Source organism: Hyaena hyaena, unplaced genomic scaffold (assembly GCF_003009895.1).
Source record: "Hyaena hyaena isolate Hyena2069 unplaced genomic scaffold, ASM300989v1 scaffold_335, whole genome shotgun sequence".
Classification (NCBI taxonomy): domain Eukaryota; kingdom Metazoa; phylum Chordata; class Mammalia; order Carnivora; family Hyaenidae; genus Hyaena; species Hyaena hyaena.
In genome coordinates, this window is record NW_024080968.1 from 1,790,806 (window position 1) to 1,815,634 (window position 24,829).

The 24,829-nt window shown below is 55.1% G+C and overlaps 1 protein-coding gene across 2 annotated transcripts in view; it reads right to left on the reverse strand.

Annotated features, from left to right (window-relative positions):
• The window catches only part of SULF2 (sulfatase 2), a 117,982-nt gene that overhangs the window by 79,337 nt on the left and 13,816 nt on the right, over positions 1-24,829 (reverse strand). For both annotated transcript variants that reach the window (XM_039249378.1, XM_039249376.1), the window contains exon 2: positions 11,443-11,718. In XM_039249378.1, the coding sequence (XP_039105309.1) occupies positions 11,443-11,617 (175 nt within the window). In that variant the 5' untranslated portion in view covers positions 11,618-11,718. The remainder of the gene's footprint in view (positions 1-11,442; positions 11,719-24,829) is intronic.

Here is a 24,829-nt window from a genome sequence, read left to right on the forward strand (position 1 = left end):
TTCCTCCCCTTTCTGCTCTTTGAGAAAATGTTCTCAGCAAATACACAAATGGTAGAGGATGGTTGCTTCTGGGGTGAGCACTGTGAATGGTGCATGGGGAAGCCTACTTTTGCTTTGAATTATTTGAGTATTTGAAGGTAAGGCTGTGTCACTCTTATAATTTGAAATAGTTTGGAGGCTCGGCAGGGGGAGGAGGGAACTGACTGGAAACAGGCTAATCCGTGAACACTCCAGGATATATGTCGCCTTTCCATCTGTGCCTTTCAGTCGGGGGAGAAGAGAATCTAACCAAGCAGGGGCCTTTCAGCAAGGACCTCCCCTCCCCCCATATCTGTAGAGACTGCGGGTGACTTTGAACCCTACACCAGAGGCCACAGCCGGAAGGCCAGAGGCAGGACCTGCCCACGGAAATATTTCGTTGTTTTTTCCAGTGGGTCAAGCAAGCTGCAGATTCTTAAATGACTTTTGTGGGCCCTCGGCATTTTTGCTTTCATGGGCCCCTTCCTCTGTGACAAATATTAAAAATTTCTACGCATGCCAACTCTTCTCAGGGGTCACGGAGCCAATGCCAATGTGGGGCGTTGCCCCCTGACCCCTCCCAGCAACTCTGGGACACCAGCAGGGCGCCCAAGAATTCGACCCATTCAGACAGCATCTACCCGGAGTCAGCACTGGGTTCGGGTTCCATGGGGTGAGGGCTCAAGTCCCACAGGTGAGCCCCCCACCCCCACCCCGCACTGACAGCGGCGCCAAACCCAGGCTGTCACCTGTGCTTCTGACCTACAGGCCACAGATCAGGGGTCCCAGTGACCTCCTCCTCAGGTTATTTAACTTGGTAGAAGGGCTCACAGAACTCAGGGAAACACATTTACCTGTTCATTAAAAGAGATGATAAAGGCCAGGAAGGAAGAGCCAGGCACCCTGGGCAGGGTCTGGGGGAGGGTGTGGAGCCTCCGTGCCCTTTCCGGGCGGGCCACGCACCCTGCGTCGCCAAGCAGTCACCGGCCTGAAGGCTTCCGAACCCAGTCTTCTGGGGTCTGTACGGAGGCATCGGTACAGAGTCCTGACTGACCAAGCCATGGGCCCCCTCCGCCCACCCTCCTGTCACACAGCCCGGGGCTGCCCCAGCTGTGTTTTCTCCTCTCCCGGGGCATGGGGCCAGGCTCAGGGTGCAGGGGACACGACCCGCATCCTCTCCGGTGCCATCCTTCTCTGAGCGACTCTTCTGTCACCCATTCAGTTCTGTATGTGACACAGGGTCCGCTGCTACATATGTGTGCGGGTGTAACGCACATGAACAGGTGTGGATGTAATCTACGCACGCTTCCGTTCTGGACTGAACACAACCCCCCCCCCCCGCCGCCCCCACATCTGTAGACTCGGGGTATCAAAGAGCCCGAAGAATGAAGTGTGGGCTGTTCTGTTAAATCCGACTTTCTTGGGGCCTTCATTTCCCTTCTGTAAAAATACAGCACGTGGATGGCTTTAGGTATGGACAGTGACATTCAAGGACGATTCTAGAATACCCTCAGCCATCTTACGCGGTAAACCAGGAAGGGCTCTAGAGGCGCGTGGCCTGAGTTCAGATCCTGACCTTGCCACTTCCTATCAGCCACAAATCTTCGTGCAAATGATTCAACTCCCCCCACGTACCTCGGCGTCCTCGTCTGCAAAGTAGAGAGAATGACAGCGCCGCCTCCCCGTGGGTGTTCCAAAATTTAATTGAGGAAAATACGTGCAAAGCCTTTGGTGCAGTACATGGCCTGTGAAAGCACTTAATACGCAGTAGCTGTCGAAGGTTTTAGTTACTGTCGCTCCCGGGTCCTGTGGGACACAGAGCTCACGGAGTGCCTCTGCACACATTCTGATCTGGGTGCTTGAATGCGTTTCAAAAATTAACTGCTAACGTTTTTTTTTTTTTAATTGGGAGATTTCCCATCAATCCAGTGTTCTGGCTTTGCTTGAAAAAAATACAGAGATCTGGCCTTGACGGGTTCACAGGTGAGCAGACCTGGGTAGCAAAGGCCCAGGCTAGAAGGGGGCGCTCTGGCTATCTAGGCTCCCCGCTTTCCGCCTTTACAGGACCTCCCTGGTTCTGGAAGCACTGAGTTTACAATCTGTAGCTGTTTCTCTTCCGGCGCAAGGGACCGGCTAAGCAGACCTTCCAAGTAACACTTACTATGAGCCAGAGCCCCGCAGAGGCAGGCTTTAGGAAGGGGAGGGGAGCTGTGGGTGTGGGTACAGGCTAGGACACAACCTTGACCCAGACAGGCAGGTGGGGTGCAGGGGGGTGCGTCAGCTCGGGCCACAGGTGGCGCAGCATCTGTGTCCTCCAGGCACCGGTGGCCGCCCGCCAGGCTGGAATTCCCGAGGCAGCCCTCATCTGGTCCTCGAGTGCCCCGGAATGCCCACAATGTCACCGGATCAGACTGTGAGCCGCCTGCCTATGGCAAACCGTCTAACATCCCTGGGAGGCTGGGTCCCATCAGCCCGACTGCCTAGAATAGCTCTGTCCCCAGCAGGCGGGGAGAGGAGGGCCTGGGGACGAGCAGCAGAAATGGAGGCCACATCTGGGCGGAGGGACTCCTCTGTTTCTTGACAATGACATTTGTGCCCACTGCTGTCCACCGGTAACCCCTGCTGTGCCTCCATCCTGACCCAGAATAATGACACTGGCTGCTCAGACGGCTTTTCCTCCCGGGGGCCAAGAGGGAGCCGCTCCGGACTCCCGGATCTTACAAAATAGAAGAATTTTTTTAAAAAGTTTTTATTTATTTTGAAAGAGAGGTAAAGAGAGAATGTCAGGGGAGGGGCAGAGAGAGAGAGAGAGGGGACAGAGGATCCAAGGTTGTCAGCACAGAGCCCAACGTGGGGCTCGAACTCACAAACTGTGAGGTCATGACCTGAGCCGGAGTCAGACGCGTAACCGACTGAGCCCCCCAGGCGCTCGGGAATCTTACAAAATAAAGTCAGATGCCGTTGCCGGGTTTAGCTACGCAAAGCTGAGGCTCAAAATTGGTTCCTAAACCCGGGGTCAATTAAGCAGATGTCAGAGACAGCAGTGTCGGAATTTCATTAATGAACGGCGGACTGTCAGAGCGATCGTGAAGTGAATTTTTCCTCCTCTGCCTTCTGCTCGTTCTGGCTGTGAAGCTTGGGGAGGAAATTCTGATATATTCCTTCTCACCGGAGGGGAGGTGGCCCAGAGGCCCTGGGAGAGGGTCGCTTCCTCCCTGAGGAGCCCCACCCATCGACTGTCCCGCCAGAGGCTATTTATTCAAAGTCGGGTCTGTTTTGCCCACTTTTCGTCCTGTGCTACACAGAGCCGGTCACCTGGCCACCAGCCTGATGTCTGTCCTGAGCCTGAACACCCACTCCTCCGCCTCCAGTGTCCCCATCTCTGTAAACGGCACCACCATCTGCCCAGCGGCTCGGCCAAAACCTCATTGATTCTCGACTCTCCTTCCCTCCCCCTTGTGATCCGTCCACAGGCCCTGCCTGCTGACCCCCCAAAACAGAGCCTGCTCCACCCGCCGACCCCTCTGCGGATCATCCGCCGGCCCCCACCCGGACAACTGGTCTCCCTGATCTGATCCCGTCCCCGGCCCACCGCCCCTCCACCCGCAGCTAGACTGAGCCACTGAGAACATGAATCCCGTGAACTTGACCTGCTCAGAACGGCTCAGTGACTTTCTGTCGGCCTTGGCAGCCAATCCAGACCTTCCACATCCTTCTCCCCTCCACTCCCCCACCCCGGGTGCTGCGCCCTCCTCTAGGTTCCTGGCCAGTCCATTCCTGCCACGTGGCGCTTGTACTTGTCCTTCGGCCTGGGATGCTCCTCCCCCAAATTCCCATGAGACCGTCTCCTTCTGGAGGTGCAAGTATCACCAGTTCCCTTCATACACCCCACCCCCCCACACTAGAGGCGCTGCCCTCACTGGGCCCTTGCTCCATCTGCTGTGGGAGAGACCCCAGTTGCCTATCGATACAGGTTTCCCTTCCTTAACAGGCTCCGACTTTAATCTTTAACGCACTGAGCTATAGGAAGTACATTTCCCAGACTCTCTTGTGGCTAAATGCGCACGTGCTCCTCACTTTGGCTCTTCTAGAGCAGCTCCCCGGCCGACGAGCTGACCTGCATGGGTCGCACCCACAATTGTCTTTACTCTCTGGCTTTGGGCTGGATTTGGCCATTGGGGGTGGGGCGGGGTCCTGGTGGGAGATCAGAAGAGGAAATGGATGTTGGGGTAAGGATGCCTCCACCTCTCCCCCTGTGGTACCAACAGAGGGGACAGCTCCTGCTGGGAGGCTGTGTCCCCGTAACCACATGCTCATCCCCTTGGTCTTGGGATGGGAATGGCTGAAATGTTACTAAATAGATTTCTCCCCACTTTAGCAAACTACAGTTACGCCCTCCTTGAATAATCCAAATTTGAGTGTGCCCCACATTCCTTGCTGCGATCGTGCGGCTAATTAAATAAGCTCTGTCTCTGTCGTACGTGATGTCTGGAATGAGGTCCTTAAAGGGAGCTGACTTGACTTGGAATTCGTTCTTTTACCCTTTTACTTCCTCCTTGTCTGATGCCTGGAACGTGGCTCTAATAGATGGAGCTCCAGCAGCCTTTCTGGACCAGGAGGCGACCTTCATGATAGAAGTCACATAGCAAGCACGGCAGAACAGAAAGGTGGGTGCCCGATAACCTTGATGCCACCGTGCCAGCCCTGGAATGCCAACTTCCAGATATTTTTATGTGAGCAAGAAGCAAAACTCTATCTTGTTTAAGCCATTGCTATTTTTCCTTTTATATGCAGCCAAACCTAATCCCAATATATTTAGCTTCCAGAATTTAAGTATCTCCCAAGTGTTGCTGAATTTAAAAAACAAAAGGTCTTGCAGGAATGTGTTTGGCAAGTTGAAAACCAGGGTGGGTCTAGATGAGCCTTTGTTCCTCCTGAGATAACCTGCAGCCGTATGTTTGTGTAAGTGGATTGAGAGAGGCAGGAATGTCAGCGGTTGGTATCTTAGGCCGGATTGGGAGTGACACCGATCTGGTGTCCGGAATCTGGGCACGCCGTCCTGGGCTTCCAGCCATTTGGCCCCTACAGAGCGCCCGAGCCTGAAATTTAGAATGGATTTCTGGAGATCAGTCTGCAGTTCGGGGTGTGGTTTCCTCGTGTTCACAGATGGAGAGTGGAAAACAAGTGTCTGCGGCCAGAACCCCTCCCAAGCCTTTCTCTCCAAAGCCGGCCTTGGCCTCTCGCACGAGGCTGGGGGCCTGTGAGTCTCAAGATCACAGACCCCTCTGGGCATCTGGTGCGGGTCTCAGATCCAGTAGAACAGACACAGGCACGCAACCTACATACAGTTCTTGCCCCCTCCCTGGTCGCCCCTCGCTCCCAGCCCCTCCGGGCCAGGGCTTCTTCCCCCTGAACCCCGGACTCTGAACGCTGACGGCCTGGGACAGCTCCTATCTGAATGAATGAATGAGTCTGGTCTGCCCTTTGAGCCAGAACCCTGCCTTGGAGAGAGTGCTGGGAGTGTGCCCTGAGCCCTGCCCATGCACTCAGCACCTACCTTCTTTTATTTCTCTAAACATTTATTTTTGAGAGACAGACCGTGAGCGGCGGAGGGGCAGACACAGAATCCGAAGCAGGGTCCAGGCTCTGAGCTGACAGCACAGAGCCTGACCTGGGGCTCAAACTCACGAACTGTGATACCACGACCTGAGCCAAAGTCGGACGCTTAACGGACTGAGCCACCCAGGCGCCCTGGCACCTGCCTTCTGGCACACTGGCTCTTGAATTTTTCTTTAGGAAAGAATCATACTTAACTCCCTCTCCCAATCCTCATGTGGGGCTGGCCCCAGTCCTGACTCCAGAGATGTGCATGTGACCCAGCCCAGCCAATCACTGCATTCCACCCTCTCCCGCCCCCATGGTTCACGGTTGACCAGCAGTCCCAGAGAGTACCAGCCCCAAGATACTTGTTTGGGGACATTTACGGGTACCTGTGGTATTGGTATTGTAGAAAGAGGAAGGCATGGCTCACTGTAATATTAACGCAGGTCTGGTGCTGCCAAACGGAAAGCTGGGTTTGGGGCGAAGCCAATTTGGAGGAGAGCTGAGATCACAGACATGGGGAGATAGAGGAGAGCCAGACTGAGCTCCTGGATCCAACCACACCTGAAGCTCAAAATACATTTGTATTTTCTGATCTACGTGAGTCAAACTTTTTTTTTTTTGGTAGGGTCAGTCTAGTTTGAATTGGGTTTCTGTCGCTCATCACCGAGAGAATCCCAACGGACAGAAAGGGGTTGCAAAACACGGGGTTTTCTATCCCCTGGAACACTTGTTCCCAGGGTATTTTACGGCTCCTCCAACACTGCCACTTGGTTGCCTTTTGTCAGCCACAGCGGCTCAATTCTGTCCATGCAGTCTGAAAACCGGTAATCAGGGTTGGGGGGGGGAGGCAGGGAGAGGTGCTCTACAAGGCACCTTGTTTCTTTCTTCTTCTTCTTCTTCTTTTTTTTTTTTTTAAAGGCACCTTGTTTCTACCCTGCGCGGACCCTTGGAGATCAACAGCGGAGAATCAGTGCCTGATATTCTGGGGTCGGGGTCTGTCTCCGTAACCCTCAGACGTGAGAGCTCCCGTATCGGCCCGGCTCCAATAGAAAAGCCTGTGACTCGCACTTGAGAAAGCCCTTCCCTTTCCCAGCTTCCATCTTGCCGACTGGGTCAAGGGGAACGTCTTGGGCACGTGCCACTCTCCTCGCTCTTTATAACAAAGACAGGCCGGCCTGTGGGAGGCAGCGTCTTGCTGAAATGTAAAAACACTGCTGTTCTCACCGCACTTGGTTTTGCAGTGACCTTTTACAAGAGACGATGGATACTGGCGTTTCGTTTACAGTCATAACTTAAGGCTTCCTTCAAAAATAATATTTAAGCTTCCCAAAGCAAGCCCAGTTAAGTAAAATCCCAAACGAAAGAAAGAAGGGCCTGTGATGCTGCAAACTTTCTCTGGCTCCACCAGGACCATGTCTAACTCATCTCGGTGTCTCAGAGCCTGTCTGAGCCGCAGAGGCTCTGCAGCGGCCGGGCTGGATCAGATTAAACCGGTAAGTCCCTCTCAGGGTCTATCAGTGCCGCCACCCTGACCAAACGACACACGTGCAAACAAGACTGGCTTCTGGAAGCTTCTCCTTCTCTCATCCTTCTGGTAAAGAAGGCGGGCCTGCCCAGACGCAGGGATTTTACCCCATCACTTTGAAAATGGATTGATAACTGAGGCTACTTACTGACCACTGTACACCGGAGTGAGTTCCCCGGGGCACCTGACGCTTCTGAGGGACAGCCCGGGGAAGGGTGTCAAAAACACAGGAGGAAAGAGAAAATGAATATAGAGCCCCCCCCCCCCCGCCCCCACCTTGCCATCAAGACACAAGATGAGCCCCTCTTCTGTCCGGGTACCGTAACCATTCTCTCAACCAGGCCCTAATTAGGATGGACGGCTGTTCTCCACCCGGGACTGGAAGGAAGCCTGGAATTAGCTCAGTCGAGAAGTCTTCAGCCCCGAGAATCAGCAGACCGGCCGCACGGATGAGCAGAAAATAGCAGATGATAAATTTTTTAGGACCACCCGCCGTGTGCCAGTTGTAGTAGACTGTGAGCTAATGTGCTGGCCTTTTTGGGAACATGCATTATTGATCCGGGTCTGTCTAGTGGTTTATAAAAAGCCCACCAACTCCCCCCTCCCACCTTCCCATCCTTCACCTCCCGAGAGCCACACAGCCTCCTTCAGAAGCTCGTTCTGCCGCGGGTTTGCCGCGGGAGGGGCGGGGGCTCGGGCGTGGAGGGAAGGTTGCACCTTTGCACCGAGCTCTGCAGGGTGCTGCTGCGGGTGGGGCTGACACACCCCACAGAGCGCCGGGGCTCTAACTGCACCGAAAAACCACTTCCTGGAATTTATCTTTCAGAAACACTTGCTCGCGTGTGAGAAGATGCACGGATAAAGACATTCCCAGCAATGATATATGTGACCGTGAAAACCAACTACCGAACACACTAACCATCTAGAAACAACTCAACAGCCATTCCAGGAGACTGGTTAAGTAGAACAGTGGTTAAGACCAGGGGCTCTGGGCTCAGATCTTGTCTGGCCATGTTCTGGCCATGTGGCTGTGACCTTGGAGAAGCAACTTCATTTCCCTGTGCCTTCGTCGCTCCCTCTGTGAAATAGAGAGAGTGAATCTATGTATTTTAAGTTAGCTTAGCTTCCCCTGCTCTCCTCCTTCCTGTGTCCTTATCATGTTCACAGATTTTTTTTTTTTTAAAGTAGGCTTCATGCCAAGTGCAGAGCTCAACGTGGGTCTCGAACTCACGACTCTGAGATCAAGACCTGAGCTGAGATCAAGAATCGGAGGCTTAGCAGACCGAGCCACCCAGGTGGACCTGATCCTTTTTTCTATATTTGCATATCTTCTTGGTTTCATTTGAGAGTCACAGATGTAAACTTACAGTCACTTTGTGACATGAAGCTTAGCTGGGTCACGCTGCTGCAGCAAAAATGTGTTGTTTCTAAAAGCGGCTGTTCAATCGCTCACCTTGGTTCAGACCCAAAGTCTAGGAGGTGCCCTTGATCTTCCTCTTTTCCGTAACCCCTACATTCAACCATCCCGCCCTGGTCCAAGCTTCCACCATCACCTGCCCAATTCCTTCCTGCCTCCGACAGGGGCTTCCTGTCTCTGCTCTTGCTCTCGGCAAGCCAGTTTCAACACAACAGCCAGAGGGATCCTGCTGGAATCTAAGTCCGCTCACAGCCCCCCGCACCCCCTCCCCGCTAAAGGCCCCCTAATGCATGTCCGTTTCATCAAGAAGAAAACTCAAAACCCTCATCATGGCCCCGAGGCCCCTCATCACCTGTTCTCAGTCGACTCCTGGCCTCATCTCTTTCCACTTCTAGCCCGACTCCCTCCAGCCCACAGGCTTTCCATCTGTACGAACCCGCCAAGTTCATTGCTAACTAACACAGTGTCCTTGCCTTTCCTGTTCTCTTGACCTGGAATGCTCCTTTCCCTCTAGCTCCCAGCATGGTGCACTGCACAAAGTGGATGCTTAATAAATTATCTGCTGGATGCATGAGTGGGTGTTCATGGAGTCTTGCACTCCCGGGCATGACTACCGTCGAGGGGCCCATGAAGCAAGACCATTGTGTGCTGAGATCCAGGTGCTGTCTGCAAAATTCCCCCAGAAACAAAACTTGCATCCTTATGGCCGTAACAAGCTTCAAGTTAAGTGTTGCTGGAGAGACAGGGATTATTATGTGTCAAACTGTCAATAAAAGTTCTGGGCTTTGACTGCTTCCTGGCTGCGAGTTCTTTTTGCACTTGATAACCTCCCTGAGAAAAATCTATACTTGGGATCATTAATACAAATCATTATAAGGAGCAACTTGGATGGATATAAATCACCTCCTCTTAGCAGTTAAAAAGACTCATGTGTGCTTTTAATAATGGATCCAGTTGCACTTGAATCTTCACCGCATCCTTAGGTTTGGTTGCAAAGGCTTTAAATTTGTTGCCACCAGCAATATTCAAACGTCCTTTGACAGTGGAAAGAGGCTAAAAGCCCACCCCTCACCTGGCCAACGACCAGCAGTCTTTACCGCAACCCATGAGAGCCTCCAAGATACGGCTCTAGCCTCTCTCCAGTCTCCTATTCCATCCCCCTTTCCTAAGCTCCAATTCATGTCTCCTTGCTCCTGCCTCAGGGCCTTTGCACATGCTGCCTCCCTGGCTTAAAAGGCTTTTCCCAGATCCTTGCAATACACAGCCCTGATGATTCTAAAGGAAACTATAGAAGGAAAACGCACAGGGTATGCTGCCCAATACGGTAGCCACAAGCCATGGGTTGCTACAGAGCATCTGAAAGACAGCTAGTCCTAAAGGAGATGTGCTCTTACCATAAGGTACACGCCAGATTTCAGAAACAATATAAAAATTGTAAACAACCTCATTAATGACTTTACCAGTTACATGTTGAGGTGATTATAACTTGGATATACAAGGTTAAACAAAATGTGCTATTAATTTCACCTGTTTTTAAAACCCTAAACCAATGTAGCTGCTAGGAAATTTAAAATTCTTTGTCACTTGCGTTTGTGGCTTGCATTATATTTCTATAGGGCAGTTCTGTGTAGGGTTTACTGTTGGGGAAACAGAATCCGCAAAATAGGTGCATTCCAGGTGGGTGGAGAAGACACAAGCTAGGGAGAAAGGGTTTCCCCAGGAAGAGACCCCGAGGTGAGCTGGAGACACAGGCGGGGTTCACCCCAGGAGAGGAGAAGTTCCAGCTGAGATGAACCGTGGACGGCTCCCTCTTGGTGGCCTCATCTGTGAGCCTCCCCCTTGTGCAAAGAAACACGTGGTGGGCGAGAAAAGATCACGCAAACGCAGCGCCCACAGCTCAGGTAGGGGAGCCAGGAGGGTTCACGCAGCGAGCCAAGTGGCAGCCGGGGTGGCTCATGTGGGGAATAAAGGCGCAGAGGTGGTCAGCTCGAGGGGCCCTGGTCACACCTGCCGTCGGTACACGTGAACTACACTCCGGCAAGGGCCCCCGTCCTTGCCTGTGTTACCCGGAGCCAAAGCACTGCGCTGGGAGGAAGTCCGGACCCAAGGCGGCCAAGTTCATCCCCTTGAGGCACCATCTTTGTGAACAGGGTCAGGTCGCCAGTAGTGGTGTCTGCCTCCCTGTCCCTGAATGCCACCAAGGAACACTGAGCTCACCTAAAGCGGTTAAGATCAGAGGAGCAGGGCCCACATGGGCATGTGCGTGCACACACGCGCACGCGCGCGCACACACACACACACACACACACACACACACACACACACAACCGCTCCCCTCCCCCCACCCGGCTGGCTTCTTCTTAGCTTTGGTGTCAGCTCAAACATCACCCCCGCCAAGAGCCCTCCAGGATTACCGACCCATAGCAGCTCCCCCCACCCCACCCTGCACAATGCTCTCTCAGTCCCCCTGCGCACTTCTCCCTTCTGGAAATTCCCGTATGTGTGATCTTGCAGCAGTGCTGATTGTCTGTGCCCCTCACTCCACGAGAGGAGGGAACGTGCGTGTCTTACTCGTTACTGACATTCCAGGCCCTACGATATTGCCCGGCACACAGCAGGTGCTCAATACAGATCGGGTGAAAATCCTGAACTGGTCTAAACATCTCTTGTCCTTCAGACTTTTGGACAAATCCAGGAAGGGGTCTGCCCTAGGGGCACGTTGGAGACCCCCAGCCCCGAGGCCTGAGCTGTAAACGCACGCGCGTGCCTCAACCCCCCTGACTTGGTCTTAATCCAGCAGAAGTGGGAGGCAGGCCAGGAGCCTCAGACCCAGCGCGGGGGCCTGGCCGGCGGCGGCACCTGCCGGCCGGCTGCTTACCGAGCTCCACATCCTGGTCGTCTGTCAGCACCAGGATGATGTTGGGGCGGATGTTCCTGCGGTCCCTCTGGAACCTGCCTTTGAGGCGGTGGTGGGACAGGAACGCCGAGCTCCCGGCCAGCAGAGAGAAGACGGTCGCGACGAGCCAGCAGATCAGGAGGCCGGGGGGGGCCATCTTACGTGGGGCTGACCCGTCGCCTCCCGCGGGACGCAGGAGTCTGAAGTCGCGTGTCGTGGGCTTGTTTCTTTTCCCTTCTTCCCGCTCTACTCACGGGTCTAGAAGAGGAGGAGGGGAACCAGGTCAGTGTTTACATAAAGGCCACCAGACCCCTCGGCGTGCATGACAGTGTCCGGCATGGACAGCCGGGGTGGCTCTGACCGGGGTGGGGGTGGGGGGGCACGGCAGAGAACACTTTACTGAGAAAGTCAGAAGCAGAGCATTTTCCCAACGTGCTGATGGCGGCCCGCGTGCAAGGTTAGATAACCAGCCCGTCTCTGATCCATCCAACTAGTTCGACAGCCGGATCGGCCCCAGAGAAAGAAAAGGAAGGAGCCCATTTCTTCTGGGAGCAGATATTTCTGGGTGTCCCCTCTCGGCCGGCAGCGGGGGTGGGGGAGCAGAGGTGAGCAGGATGCAGCCCCAGCTCTTGGGCGGCGTGTGGCCCAGGGAGGGGCGTGCACGTGCAGCACTGCACAACTCTGCGTGTCGCTCGCCAGCCGGGTTTCCCATCAGGCCAGTAAAGGGACCTCAGTTTTCCCGCGAATAAAATGGGGACGCGAGGTTGTCACCAGAGCTCCAGCCTGGGTGTGTGAAGAGGTCCCTGCAGACAGCCCCACAGCTCGGCACCCTATCGCACTGGCTTTAAGTTGCAGTGACAACACAGTGACAAACGGTGACAGAGGAGAAAGCTGAGGGCTGAAAAGCTGCCAGGGAAGAGCCGTCAGTCGGCTACGACCTCAGTCACCCCTGGACCCCGGGTCACGCAGGTCCCCAAGCGAATTTGGGGGAGGGAAGGCAGGATGGTGAATCTTGGCTCTGGCAGGGCCAATCTCGTTCTGCTGCTTGCTCTCTGTGGTCATTTTTCTACTTCTTGAGGAAATGAGCCTTCAAGTCCTTCCAGATATAGACTTTTGGTCTCACTTATTTAAAACGAGAGAGAGAGCGAGCAGCCGTTATTGAGAGAGGAAACCAAGCTCGTTGGAGGTGGGCCGCCTGACCTTGAAGGATTCTGTTTGCCAGCCTCCCATCCCCCACCGGCCCCAAGTCACAGCTCAGGGAACTCGGCTCCGGTTGATAGAAGGGGACGTCTGCCGCAATGCCCCCCTCGAAAAGGTCCCCCCCACTTCCCCTCAAGCGCCCCCGTTCTCCGTTCTCTCGGGACGGCCAGCAGGAGATTCCCAAGGTGCAAACCCCCGCTTAGGCCTCCGCAGGCCTGGCCCAGGCCGAGACCAGCAAGGTGCTCAGGGCAGTGAGGGGACACTCACTGTGCGCAGCACCCAGTGCAGGGCACTCGCCTCCCCTTTGCCCCAGTCCTGGCCCTCGCCAGCTCAGACTGTCCCCCGCTCCTCTGCTCAAGGAACACAATGCACACTCCACGTCGGGGTCCACAGGTGACCCGAGTGAGCCAGGCCCCACCTACCTCGACCCCGTCCTCCCAATTGCTCCCCAGCCACACTGGTTTCTTTCTGTTGCTCGGACACGGCAAGCTTGTTCCTGCCTCAGGGCCTTTGCACTTAGTCTTCCTTAAACCTGGAAGAGCCTTCTCCCAGACTCTCTATCCCAGGCTCACTCTCCTCTGCCAAGTCTCGGCACAAACGTCACCTCCTCAGAAAGGCCTGCCCTGATTGCCCTATCTTACGTGGTGCCCCCTCCTCCCCCCACCCCAAACGCTGTATTTTATAGCCTGTTTTATTCTCCTCACAGTCCCTACTGTGGCCTGCAATTATCTTATTTGCCCAGTTCTCCCCCGTCAAGGGTCCGCTCCCGAGGGTAGGAAAGGGCGGGTGTTGTTCGCAGCTTGGTCCGCAGCACCTAGTACTAGCCTGGCACACAGTAGGTGCCCAGTGAGTATTCAGAGAGCTAAAGGAATGGTGACTCTGTCAAGGTCTTCTGAGTTCTGCAGAGTGAGGGACCGGGGGCTTGGCGCGGCCCCGCCCCCCAGGGAGGGTCCCTCTGATCCATCCCCACCTGCCCGGGGCCCCAGGAAGCCCCTGGGAGCCCTGCAGACGGCGCCCCCCGACCCCGGCTCCTGCGGGCCCCCCTCTGCCGGGAGGCTGAAGTCAGCCCGCGTGGCCGCCTGCGCTCCCTGCCCGGCTCCGGCGGTGCCCCCGCGCCCCGTCTGTCCAGTCCGGCCTCGGTTCCCGCCCGCCTGCCCTCCGGGCCTGGGGGTAGCGCGGCCCCCTCTCTCGCTGCTCCTTCCGGTGCTGCAAGAGTCCTCGTTTGCTCTCTTCCCCCAAACTGTCTCTGGAAGTGGGGCGTTCAGAGGGCGCCCCCCAGGCTGAGCGCAGGAGCAGGCTCCAGGCGGCGCTCCCGTCCCCGGGGGGCCTCCGACGGGCCATCTGCGGGCACCGGGCAGATGCGGATCTCGTCCTCAGGGGGCCTGACCCGGGACAGGGCTTTCACAGGCGCGGAGGGCAAGTGCCGGCTCCCTCTCACGCCCTCGCCACAGCCGGAGCCACCGCATCAACCGTGCACCGAGTACCTGACATGCACTGAGTACCTGCCGCGCACCGAGTCCTGCCGCGGACCGAGTGCCTGCCGCGCACCGAGTCCTGCCGCAGACCGAGTGCCTGACATGCACCGAGTGCCTGACATGCACCGAGTACCTGCCGCGGACCGAGTCCTGCCGCGGACCTAGTACCTGACATGCACCGAATACCTGCCGCGGACCGAGTCCTGCAGCGGACCGAGTGCCTGCCGCGGACCGAGCCCTGCCGCGGACCGAGTACCTGACATGCACCGAATACCTGCCGGCACCGAGTACCTACCGCGGACCTAGTACCTGACATGCACCGAGTACCTGCCGCGGACCGAGTCCTGCCGCGGACCGAGTACCCGCCACGCACCGAGTCCTGCCGCGGACCGAGTCCTGCCGCGGACCGAGTACCTGACATGCACCGAGTACCTGCCACGCACCGAGTCCTGCCGCGGACCGAGTACCTGCCACGCACCGAGTCCTGCCGCGGACCGAGTACCTGACATGCACCGAGTCCTGCCATGGATCTAGTACCTGACATGCACCGAGTACCTGACATGCACAGAGTACCTACTGTGGACCTAGTACCTGACACGCACCGAGTACCTGCTGGCACGGAGTCCTACTGCGGACCGAGTACCTGACATGCACCGAGTACCTGACATGCACCGACTACCTGCCGCGGACCGAATCCTGCCACTACCGAGTACCTGCCACGGACCGAATCCTGCCGTGGACCAAGTACCTGCCGCGCACCGAGTACCCGCCGCGTACTGAGTACCTGCTGTGTACCGAGTACCTGACACGCACCGAGTACCTGCTGTGTACTGAGCCTGCCTGTACCAAGTCCTGCTGTGTACCAAGTACCCGCCATGTAGAGCGAGTACCTACTGTGTACTGAGTACCTGCTGTGTGCCACACAGCCGGATGGTTGAGACACAGACTTTGGAGTCATTTGACTTGCTGGGTGACTCTGGGAAGATAGCACCTCTGTACCTCAGTTTTCTCATCTCTAAAATGGGTGTGAAGGATGGAACGGGTTAACACTGAGTGCTGAGCCCACAGCCTGGCACTCGGAATTAACCAGAACACATCGTTCACAGAGTACACCATCATCAGATGATGATTGCTGTAGTCGTGGCTGGGTGGTGACAGGCACATTCCAATGGCAGACTCTCCTCCACCCCCAACCCCCCGCCCCCTCCCCACCACGCACAGGCTCTAGTGCTGTCCCTGGGTCACAGTCAAGAACAACTGAGCATAGCCACCGCCATAAGTTTCCCCAGGGAGAAAACGGCAGAGCCGGTCTGACCTCTGCTCCTGGGACTGCTCAGTGCAGTGCGCACGCGCGCGCACACACACACACACACACACACACACACACACACACCCCACGCATATTTCCAACCTCCTCCATTCCGGAGCCACAGCCCCCGTTTCTGCTACATCTGCACAACTTTCCACTGTGAAAGGGCCTCATTTAAAAATAAAAACACGAATACATGTTTTTGAAGAAGCAAACTTTCTATCCAAGGGTAAGTGGAAAGTTGGCATCCCTTTTCCTTCAAACCAACTCACACAGAATGAAAGAAAGCAGACACTGTTACTCAGCCTCACAGCTTCTAGCTCCTTCCTGAGGCCCGAAGCTGAGCCCTGGGCCCGCCCACTCCCCCACCAGCACACGCTCTCTTTTTTAGGGGAGACCAGCAGGTGTGGGGAGGAGCCAAAGGGCACTAGTGCCGCCCCTGACGCTCTGCGGGGGGGACTGTGAGGCTGGGACAGGCTGGCAGAAAGCCCTGCTCTGGCATCTCATCGGTCCCTGAATCCCCCCGAATCATGGGGTGGGGTCCGAGTAGCGCTGTCTATCAGCCCGCGTCCCACCTGCTCCTGGAAACACACCAGGGCGCTTGGTGCTTTGCGCCGGAACGATCGCGCAATCAGCCCACCCCCATTTGTGAAATGCACGTTCACGTTCCTTCAGACAGACATCAGGCCCTCAGTAACGTGGAGAGAATATCCAAGGGGCACCCCGCAAGTCTCTTCTACCAGCTTGTTGAGGGCTCTCAATGAGCTCCTGCAGCCCCTGCTACGCATTCTACGTTTAATCCGTGTTTCTGCCCGTCAATATTATACCCGTTTTATGGACGAGGAAGGTGAGGCACAGGGAGTTAAAAGTACTTTTCCACAATCACGTGGTTGAAGAAGCGGCAGACACGGGTTCACACTCAGCCTGGCGTGGCCAGACTGCTCAACCAGAACGTCCCGGAAGTGGATTGCTGGGCAAGTAAGGGAGTTTCCCAGCCTCAGTTTCCTCATTTGCAAAACGGAGCAGTAGGTGGCCAGGGGTCCGCCGAGGGTCTTTTGGGCTCCAGGCCTGTGATGTGGGGGGAGGCACAGAGCTGGGAGCTGCAGCGGGGATCGAGAGCCCTGGGTCAGATGGTGGGCGGAACCAGGAGACACAGTCGGCTGGACTCTGGTCCTGGCACCCAGGTTGGTTTTCTCGCGTCCCCCCCACCCCCCAGTCACAGTCCCCTTCACCCCCGTTCCCAGGCAACTACAACTCGCCAGCCAGGATGCCCCCTCTGGATGGGAGTCAACACTCTGCACCCAGAGACTAGAGAATAACAGGAACTAATTATTTCATCAGATCAAGTCGTCAGTGCGTCAACTTTTGATGAATTCCCCCAGCTCTGGCTTCCCCTGGCCCGGTGCCAGCCTCTCTGGATGCTGAAGAAATCAATTAAAAATGACACAAGGGAACCTGCCTACATTTTTTCCCCTTCTTGGTAAAAGATTCAAAGGGGCCAAACAGGAATCTGCACAGCAGCAGCGGACCGATGTCCTGTCTATCCCTCGATACTTCCTCTCCCACCCACCAGCTCGCCTCAGAGTCCATCTGGCTCCTTCTCTCTGTCCTGTGTCTTCTCACAGACCTTGGCAAAGGCTTCCCAGCCCAGAGAGGCAGCTCTGGAAACGCCTAATGTCCTAAGTGTTCAGATACATCACTCCTGCTTCTAGATTTATCTGTTAATCTGCAGTTCCCTCCCCCACCCCGCTCACATCTTCCCTCATGTACCTTACATGTATGGATTTAGGGCCCGACTATGTGCGAGGCACAGCGTTAGGTGGTACGGTAATCGTGTCTGGATTATAACAGCCTCCCAAACGGTTTCCCTGCTTCTATGCTCTCCTCCTTCTGTCAAGTAGCCGGCCGATCTGGTTAAAACAAAAAAAGGCTGTTTTCCTCCACTGAAAAGCCTTCAGAGGCTCCCATCTCATGCAGACTAAACCCCCAAGCTATCCAAAGGGCCAAGGAGACCCTGCACTGTCTGCCCATCCCCTCTCTGCCCTCATCTTCCAGTCTTCTCTCGGATCGCTCAGCTCCGGCCACACGGTCTCTGTACTGTTTCTTGCACATGACAGGCATGTCCCCACCCCAGGGCCTTTGCGCTTGCTGTTTCCTCTGCTTGGAGACATCATCCAGATATCTTCAAGGCCTTTCCTCACCTCCTTCTGGACTTTGCTTGCTTTTTGTCTTTGTAAGTTAGAACAGGAATCTCCCTTCTACCAGCACTTACCACCTCTGACAAACTTGGTATTTTACTCATTTCTTTCCTTACGGTCCCCCTCTTTCCACCCAATTAGATTGGCAGCTCCCGGAGGGCATGGATTTTCGTCAGCTTCATTCACATCTGTATCCCCAACTCCTAACACAGAGCAACAATCGAGCGATTTACTGATTTAGCCAAGGATTTTCTCCCTCCCGGGCAGTACTCCAGCTGCGGTTGGGGGGGGGGTCACGGACATCCCCATACTGAGCTAAGTGCCATCTGAACGTAGAGCCGAAGATGTGACCCAAGTGGAATCAATCAGCACGTTCCGTCTCTCTGGCTCCAGTGACTGGCCCAGAGACAGACAGACATGTGACCCAGGCCTGGCCAATGGGAGAGGGCGGGTGGGTGGCGGGGCGCTGATGGTGACCCGGCCCCACCAGCAAGTGGGGACTCAAGGGGACGCCGGGCTGAACCAAGTTGCACCTTGTAGCCAGCATCAGGCTCAAACTCAAACACTTGTTGCTTCTGTTAATGTGAGTTCGGACTGTCCTTTGCAACAGTAAGGACCCTTAGGGGACAGTGATGAAAAATAACTGAAACTTTCGGGGTACTTGTCAGCCGGCCCCACCCAATTCTCAGCGCTTTTCCTGTTAACTCACTTCACCCTTACAAAACACCCTTAAGGATTTTAGACGTTCTATTTGCAGATGAGGAAGCTGAGGCCCAGAGAAGTTTGAGGACTTGCCTAAGGTCATCCAATTTGGTGGGTGGAGCAGCAGAATCTCTCCCTCCCGCCCCACCCCACCACACCCCAACCTCCGCACTTCCCTCTGCCCTGAGAGGTTCATTCCGATGGATGGACCGCATGCATCAGTGGGCTCCGGGCTCTCTGGCTCCTGGAGGGGTTTGGGCAAGGGGGTCACTGCCAGGGGTCCCCCGCCCGCTGCTGGGAACTGACCACTCCCTCTGTTGCTGCGCAGGGGGCTACAGTTGTGGTGACCCTCTCCAGGTTCCAGCAAATGCTCCCCACTGTCCCCAGCCCCAGGGGCCTGTATTATTCATTGTCTTACACTCTGCTCACACCTCTGTTGGAAGGCACCATCTGTTTCCTGCAGGGCCCTGGACAGATAATGCAAGCAGCCCTCAGGGCCGAGTTCTGTCCTGATGTCCTGACCCCACAGCCCTCTCTGGCCTCCTAGGCTCTCTTGGAAACTGATTAATGATGCAAGAAACTGAGGTTAAGTGTATTGCGCAAACAGGAAGAAGGGGGAAAACTGCTGGCCTGGAAGGGGAGGGGCAGTCAGAGAGGGCTGCCTGGAGGAGGTCTTACGGAGTAAAGTTTAGGAAGCCTAATGAGGAACAAAGTTCTGAAGAAGCCCCAGGGTTTTTCTGAAGAAGTGGGCAGAGGACAGGGTGTTTCGGGCAGCAGAAAAGGCCTGAGCAAACGGCACGCAGAGTGGGAGGGAATGCAAATGTGTGGTCCCGGACCTCACAAGCCCAGAAGTTCTCTAGAGGGGGGACGGCACAAGCACATCTGTTAAACCTTACACTGCCCTGAGGTCTCCCTTTCTTCCGGGCCAGCCTTCTCCCTGTGCTGTCAAAGGAAGGACAGCAACTCCTATAAGCTATGGGAACAGGCTGTGTCTTCCCTATCCCAGGCCAGGGCGTCTGGTGGCCCTCCGTGTCTGTTCTGGAATCCCAGCTAGAGGCAGAGCAAGCCAGCCCTCCAGCACAGGCCGCCAGACACGAGAAGGATCTTTCTGAGGGAGGAGGGAAAGGTCAGGTTTCAAGAGCTCAGGTTCTGGAAAGGAAAGTAGGGCATAAAGAAAAGGGCTTAAAACTCCATCGCCCGCATAACTATCCATTCAACAAGAAACCCTCAAAGGCCTCCTATGTGCCAGGCACTGTTCATGGCACTGTGGATAAAGCAGTGGAAAAAAAAAAAGTCCCTGTCCTCAAGGAGCTGACATTCTAAGAAGTCAACGCATCCCCAAGTGGGAAATGTCAGAAAGCAGGGCTATAGCAGTAACGGCGAACCTGGGTGAAATTCTAGGACGGCCGCGGAGTATAGTTAGAGTTAAAGAAAGTTTAGACACTATATATATAAGGTCTTGGAAAGTTTGAAACCTCACAAGGTTTTATGTAAAGTGAGCGGGTGTCTGAGAGGCCATGTAATTTACACGCCCAAATAGCTGAGCATCTACGTGCAAGTCCTGTTTCATGATCGGAGATAAGAGGCAGACACGCCTGTCTGCTCTCACAGAGCTGAGAGAGAAAGGAGAAAGCCCCGCAGACAGATGTGTGCTAAAATGCAGCAGGAAACAGGCTATAGAAGGGGGTAGGTAGGGTCTGGGGCCAGACTGCTGGGGCCCAAATCTTGGCTCCACTGTGGGCTAGTTGGGCGAGTGACTTAGTCTCTGGGGGCCTCAGTGTCTTCAAATGTCAAGTGGGGTCAATCATAGCACTTACGGAGTTGTGAAGACAAAACGGCCTAATGCCTACACAGCCTTTAGAACTGAGCTGCACACAGTAAGACCCGTATGCATGTTAGCTAGCGTTTTTTGTTGGGTTTGGGCCAACATTTTTTTTTTTTATGTTGATTTATTTAGTTTTGAGAGAGAGACAGAGAATGTACAAGCAGAGGAGGGGCAGAGAGAGAGAGAAAGAGAATATCAATCAGGCTCTTAGCCGTCAGCACGGAGCCCATCTCAGGGCTCGAACTCATGAACCGTGAGATCACAACCTGAGCTGAAATCAAGAGTTGGACATGTGATCGACAGAGCCACCCAGGTGCCCCGGGCCAACTTATTTTCTCTAACAGGAGCAGTTTTCATTTGGGGATTCCTAGTCCTTGAATAAGTTTCAAATCAGGCCCCAGCTGCAGAGCTCCAAGGCTAGACCATGGAGTCTAGACCTGAGCCAATCAGAGCCTTCCAGTCCCTCTGCCTTAGTGATTGGCCAATTGAGTAATCCAGGCGCTCTGGCCTGACTGACTTGGAAGAGATGCCTAGCCCTTCCAATAGGCTAACTGGCTCCGTGTCATCTCACCACAAGAGGAAGGGAAGACAGATGCCATCTTGCTTCATATCGAGATAGAATGAAGCCAACACACAAAAGGAGAATGGGTGGGGAAGGCTGAGAAATGTTGGGTTTTGACAACATTTGAGACCTGGATCCAGCTATGCCTGAAGGAGGAAGATTTACCTCTGGGTTCTTTGCTTCAGGCACCAATAGATTCCTTTTTCTCCTTTGACTGGTTTGAGCTGTTTTCTTTTTTTTTATTCTTAGGTCAGCTTTCTTACATGTTGAGTCCTTAGGGACATGAATCAGATTCTCTCGGTTTCTTAGGTCACTCCCAGTTGCTTTCTCTGTCACTTGCAACCGAATGAGCCCCAATGGTGAAGCCAGCTGGAGGTGGAGCATGGACTCCAGTGGCTTTCCGGCCGCCTTCTGTCTCTGTGTAGAAACCTGACAACATGGCTTGCTAGCCCTTGGCCTGGGTCTCAGCCCAACTCTGCCTTATTGTAGGCAAACCTCCTGCATCCATCTTTGTCAACTGATAAGAACAAGGCAAAGCAGAAGGAAAGTGGGCGTGGGAGTCAGGAATTCTGGTCCAGATTCTGTCTTAGTTTCCTCATCAGCCAAGCAAAACAGACATTCCCTGGGCCCGGCCCTGAGGTCTGGGATGGGTGGAGTCCGGCAGGTGGAGAGAGGCCTTCCCTGTGGCCCCAACACTCATCACAACGCGTGATCCCTGATGCACTCTTCTGTTCCGGGCTTTGTGGGGGTTGTTTTTCAACTAGAAGCTCCACTCTCTTTCCTTAATCCACAGCCCTGCCCCTGGCTCACCCCGGTGTCCCTTCCGCCAGTTAGTCAAGTATTTACTGAGCACCTACTATGTACAGGCCCTGTTCTATGTGCCGGGGATCCAGAAACAATGATCTTGCATGAATTAGACACCAAGAGAGATCACATGAGGCATGAGGGGATGAGTCCTCAGAAGAGGGAGGTCAGAAGTGCTGGTGGGGGTGGGGAAGGCTGTATCTTTAAATAGGTGAGTCAGCCAAGCAGAGTCCTGAGGGAGGTGAAGGAATGTGCCTTGCAGGGATCTGGGGGGACGGTGTTCCAGGCACAGGGAAGAACAAATGCAAATGTCCTGGGGGAGGCTCGTGCCTGGGAGACTGAGAAGCATAAAATGGGCAAGTATAGCTGGGGCGAAGTTGAGTGAGGGGAAGGCTCGTATTTGGAAGGGAGGACCTGGCAGTTTCTAGCCTGGGGGTACTGGGATTGGATGCGGTTTTGACAGGGCAGACTTTAATAGAACAGATTGTAGGGCAAGAGGGTGGAGGCAGGAAGGCCAGTGAGACAGCGGCCCTGGACCATGCTTGGACTGGGACAGGGGCAGTGAGGGGGCTAGACGTGAGATTCTGGACACTGGTGAGTGAATGAATGAATGAATGAATGAGTGAATGAATGAGTGAATGAACAAGTGAATGAATGAGTGATTACGTGAATGAATGAGTGAACAAATGACTGAATGAACAAACGAATGAGTGAATGAATGAGTGAATGACTGAATGAACAAATGAGGGAATGAATGAATGAATGAGAAAATGAATGAACCAACAGAGGATAGACTGTCTCATGCCAAGTGCTCCAATGACTATTTTTTATAACAATTTACCTTCAACCTCAGCAGGAGAATAAAGTCTTTTTTTCCACGCCCAGGAACTTGAACAGGACACAGCGCGGAACGCTGGCCTCTGCTTTAATATCTGAGGCTGCGGTTCAAGTCACAGGAGAGAGCCACTGGCAGTTGGCTGGGACCTCGGTTCGGGGAGGCCTCTTCTCGTGGCCTGGGCTCCCTCCCAGCGTGGCGGCCTCAGGGTGCCGTCTGGTTTCTTAAGGGGCAGCTTCCGGCTCGGAAGGCGGTGTCTCAGCAAGGGGCAGCGCTGCCTCAGTTTCTCCACCCCAACCCGGTCTTTCCTGCTGTCCCCAGTGTCATTGGTTATGGGCGAGTCACAAGTCTGGCTGGATTCCAGAGGAGGGGACGGGGACCCCCTTTCCAGGGAGCAGTGTCAAGGTCACCGTGGACAAGCACGTGGACAGACTGAGGCTGTCGTGGGAACACAGCGGGGGCGGCCACCTGGGCCTCTGCCCGCCACACGTCACCCCTTCCAGGAGGGGAAACTGAACAGACTCTGACTCCGTGCCTGCGTCTGGCGTGCGCTGGGGTTTGTGCCCACGCCCGCGCCAGAGGTCCCTGAGCCTCGGGAAGCACCGGGGGGCCCGAAGGCTCCCCTGCCCCCGCCCCCCTGTCTGTACGACCCGAAGGGGTTAAGTCAGCAGTGCCAGGAGCAGGCGGCTCTGAAGGGACACCAGGCAGAGGGAAAAGCGTGCACCGGGCGTGGAAGGCCAGGTCGCCTCTCCCGCACTTCAGAGCATGGACTGTCCTCTGTCATCTTGGGGCAGAAAACATTTATTCCCACTTAAAAAAAAAAAAAAAAAACCGTTCCCCCTCCTCGTTACTAAGTAGAAAGGAAGCCACCACCACGCCCAGAAACCCCGAGTGACGTGTGGGACCTGGTTTCAGGGAACTGGCCTGATTCCCCCCACTTCCCCCACTTCCCTCCCGCTGGGGTGGGAAACGACAGCCCCTCGGCTCGGCCCCTCGGCCCAGGGCCACCGTGCACACAGAAGCGTCCAGAAGGGGAGGCCACTGTCTCATCAGGCAGCTGGCTGGCTTGTCCGGCGGTGGGAGACGGGACTTCAACTGGGAGACGGCTGGGGGCCAGGTTTGTGGGGGAGGCTCACGGCGCGGGGCCGGGGGAGACGGCCGCAGACGGGCCGCCAGCCTGCGGGCACCCGACCCAGAGTCGACAGCTGCCAGGAAGGTTCTGGAGGGACGGCCGCCTCCAGGCAGGGGCCCTGGTGTGAAGCACCCGGTCCGTCTGCTCTGAAAGGGGCGACAGGACCCATCTCTACCCGGCGTACCTGCTCTTAGGCGGCCAGGTCTCAGGGGTCAGCCAATCGCCTGTGCCCTTGTTTCTGCCAGATTCTTCTTCACGTTGCTCCCTTTGCCATGTCAGCAAATTTATCTACAAAGGAGGTCTGTCCTTCTACGGGCACTTCTGATGTTTGGGGCTGGGCCATTCTCTGCTGGGGGCGGAAGGGGGTGCTGTGCAGCATCCCCGGCCTTTACCTGTGAGACGGGAGTAGCGCCCACGCCCGCTGTGGACATCAAAAATGTCTCCAGACGTTGTCACATGTCCCCTGAGGGCAAAACTGCTCCCAGGGGAGAGCTCCTGCCTTAAGCGGACAGCAACATCAAGAAACAAATGCAGTGACATTGCACTTGGACTCTTGCTTGCCGAGGGTACGGGCACGGACTTTTTCTTACGAGGGGAGCAGGCGTCCTTGAAGGCCCCAGAAGGGAACACAGGGGAATGTGATGTCATTTGTGGAATGACCCCTAAAACATGGCCCTAAAATGAGGGCCACTGGGATCTGTCCACTGGAAACCCCGCCTTCATCCAGTCGATGGGACTGGGCTGGCCAGAGCCCGGCGGGCTGGCCCGTGGCCTCGGCTCAGGAGAAGCCTGGATGTGGTTTGGTTACTTTAGGAGAGGGACACCTGTCTGCAGTGGCCTTTGTCTACAGCAGGGCCTCAAACTCAAATGCCTGCAGGGGCCAGGCAGGAGAAATGAGTGACGTGGTCTGGACTTTGGGGAAAAGGAGCAGAGGGTAGAGACTGGACCACACTGGAGACTTTGTTTCCAAACTGAAAGCATTCGATACATGTTGAACACTGAGCAGACCCGACGAAGTTCTATTAGAGGATGGCTGAAGGCCTCTTTGCAACCCTTCAGAGTTATGTGATCTTTTCTGAGCACCCACTATGTGCCTGGTGCTATATGGGATGCTGGGATACAGCCATAAACATGGAGCAGGCCAGGCCTCTGCCCTCAAGGAGCTGACATCCTGGTGGGGGAGACAGATAATATGTAAAGATGAATTTTAGGTCGTCTTACGAACTTGAAGAAAACTTTCAGGGAGACTGGAGACACAGTAAATCAGGGAAGCCTCTAGGAAGGGGTGATGTTTGAGCTGAGACCAGAAGGTGATAAGAAGCTAGTA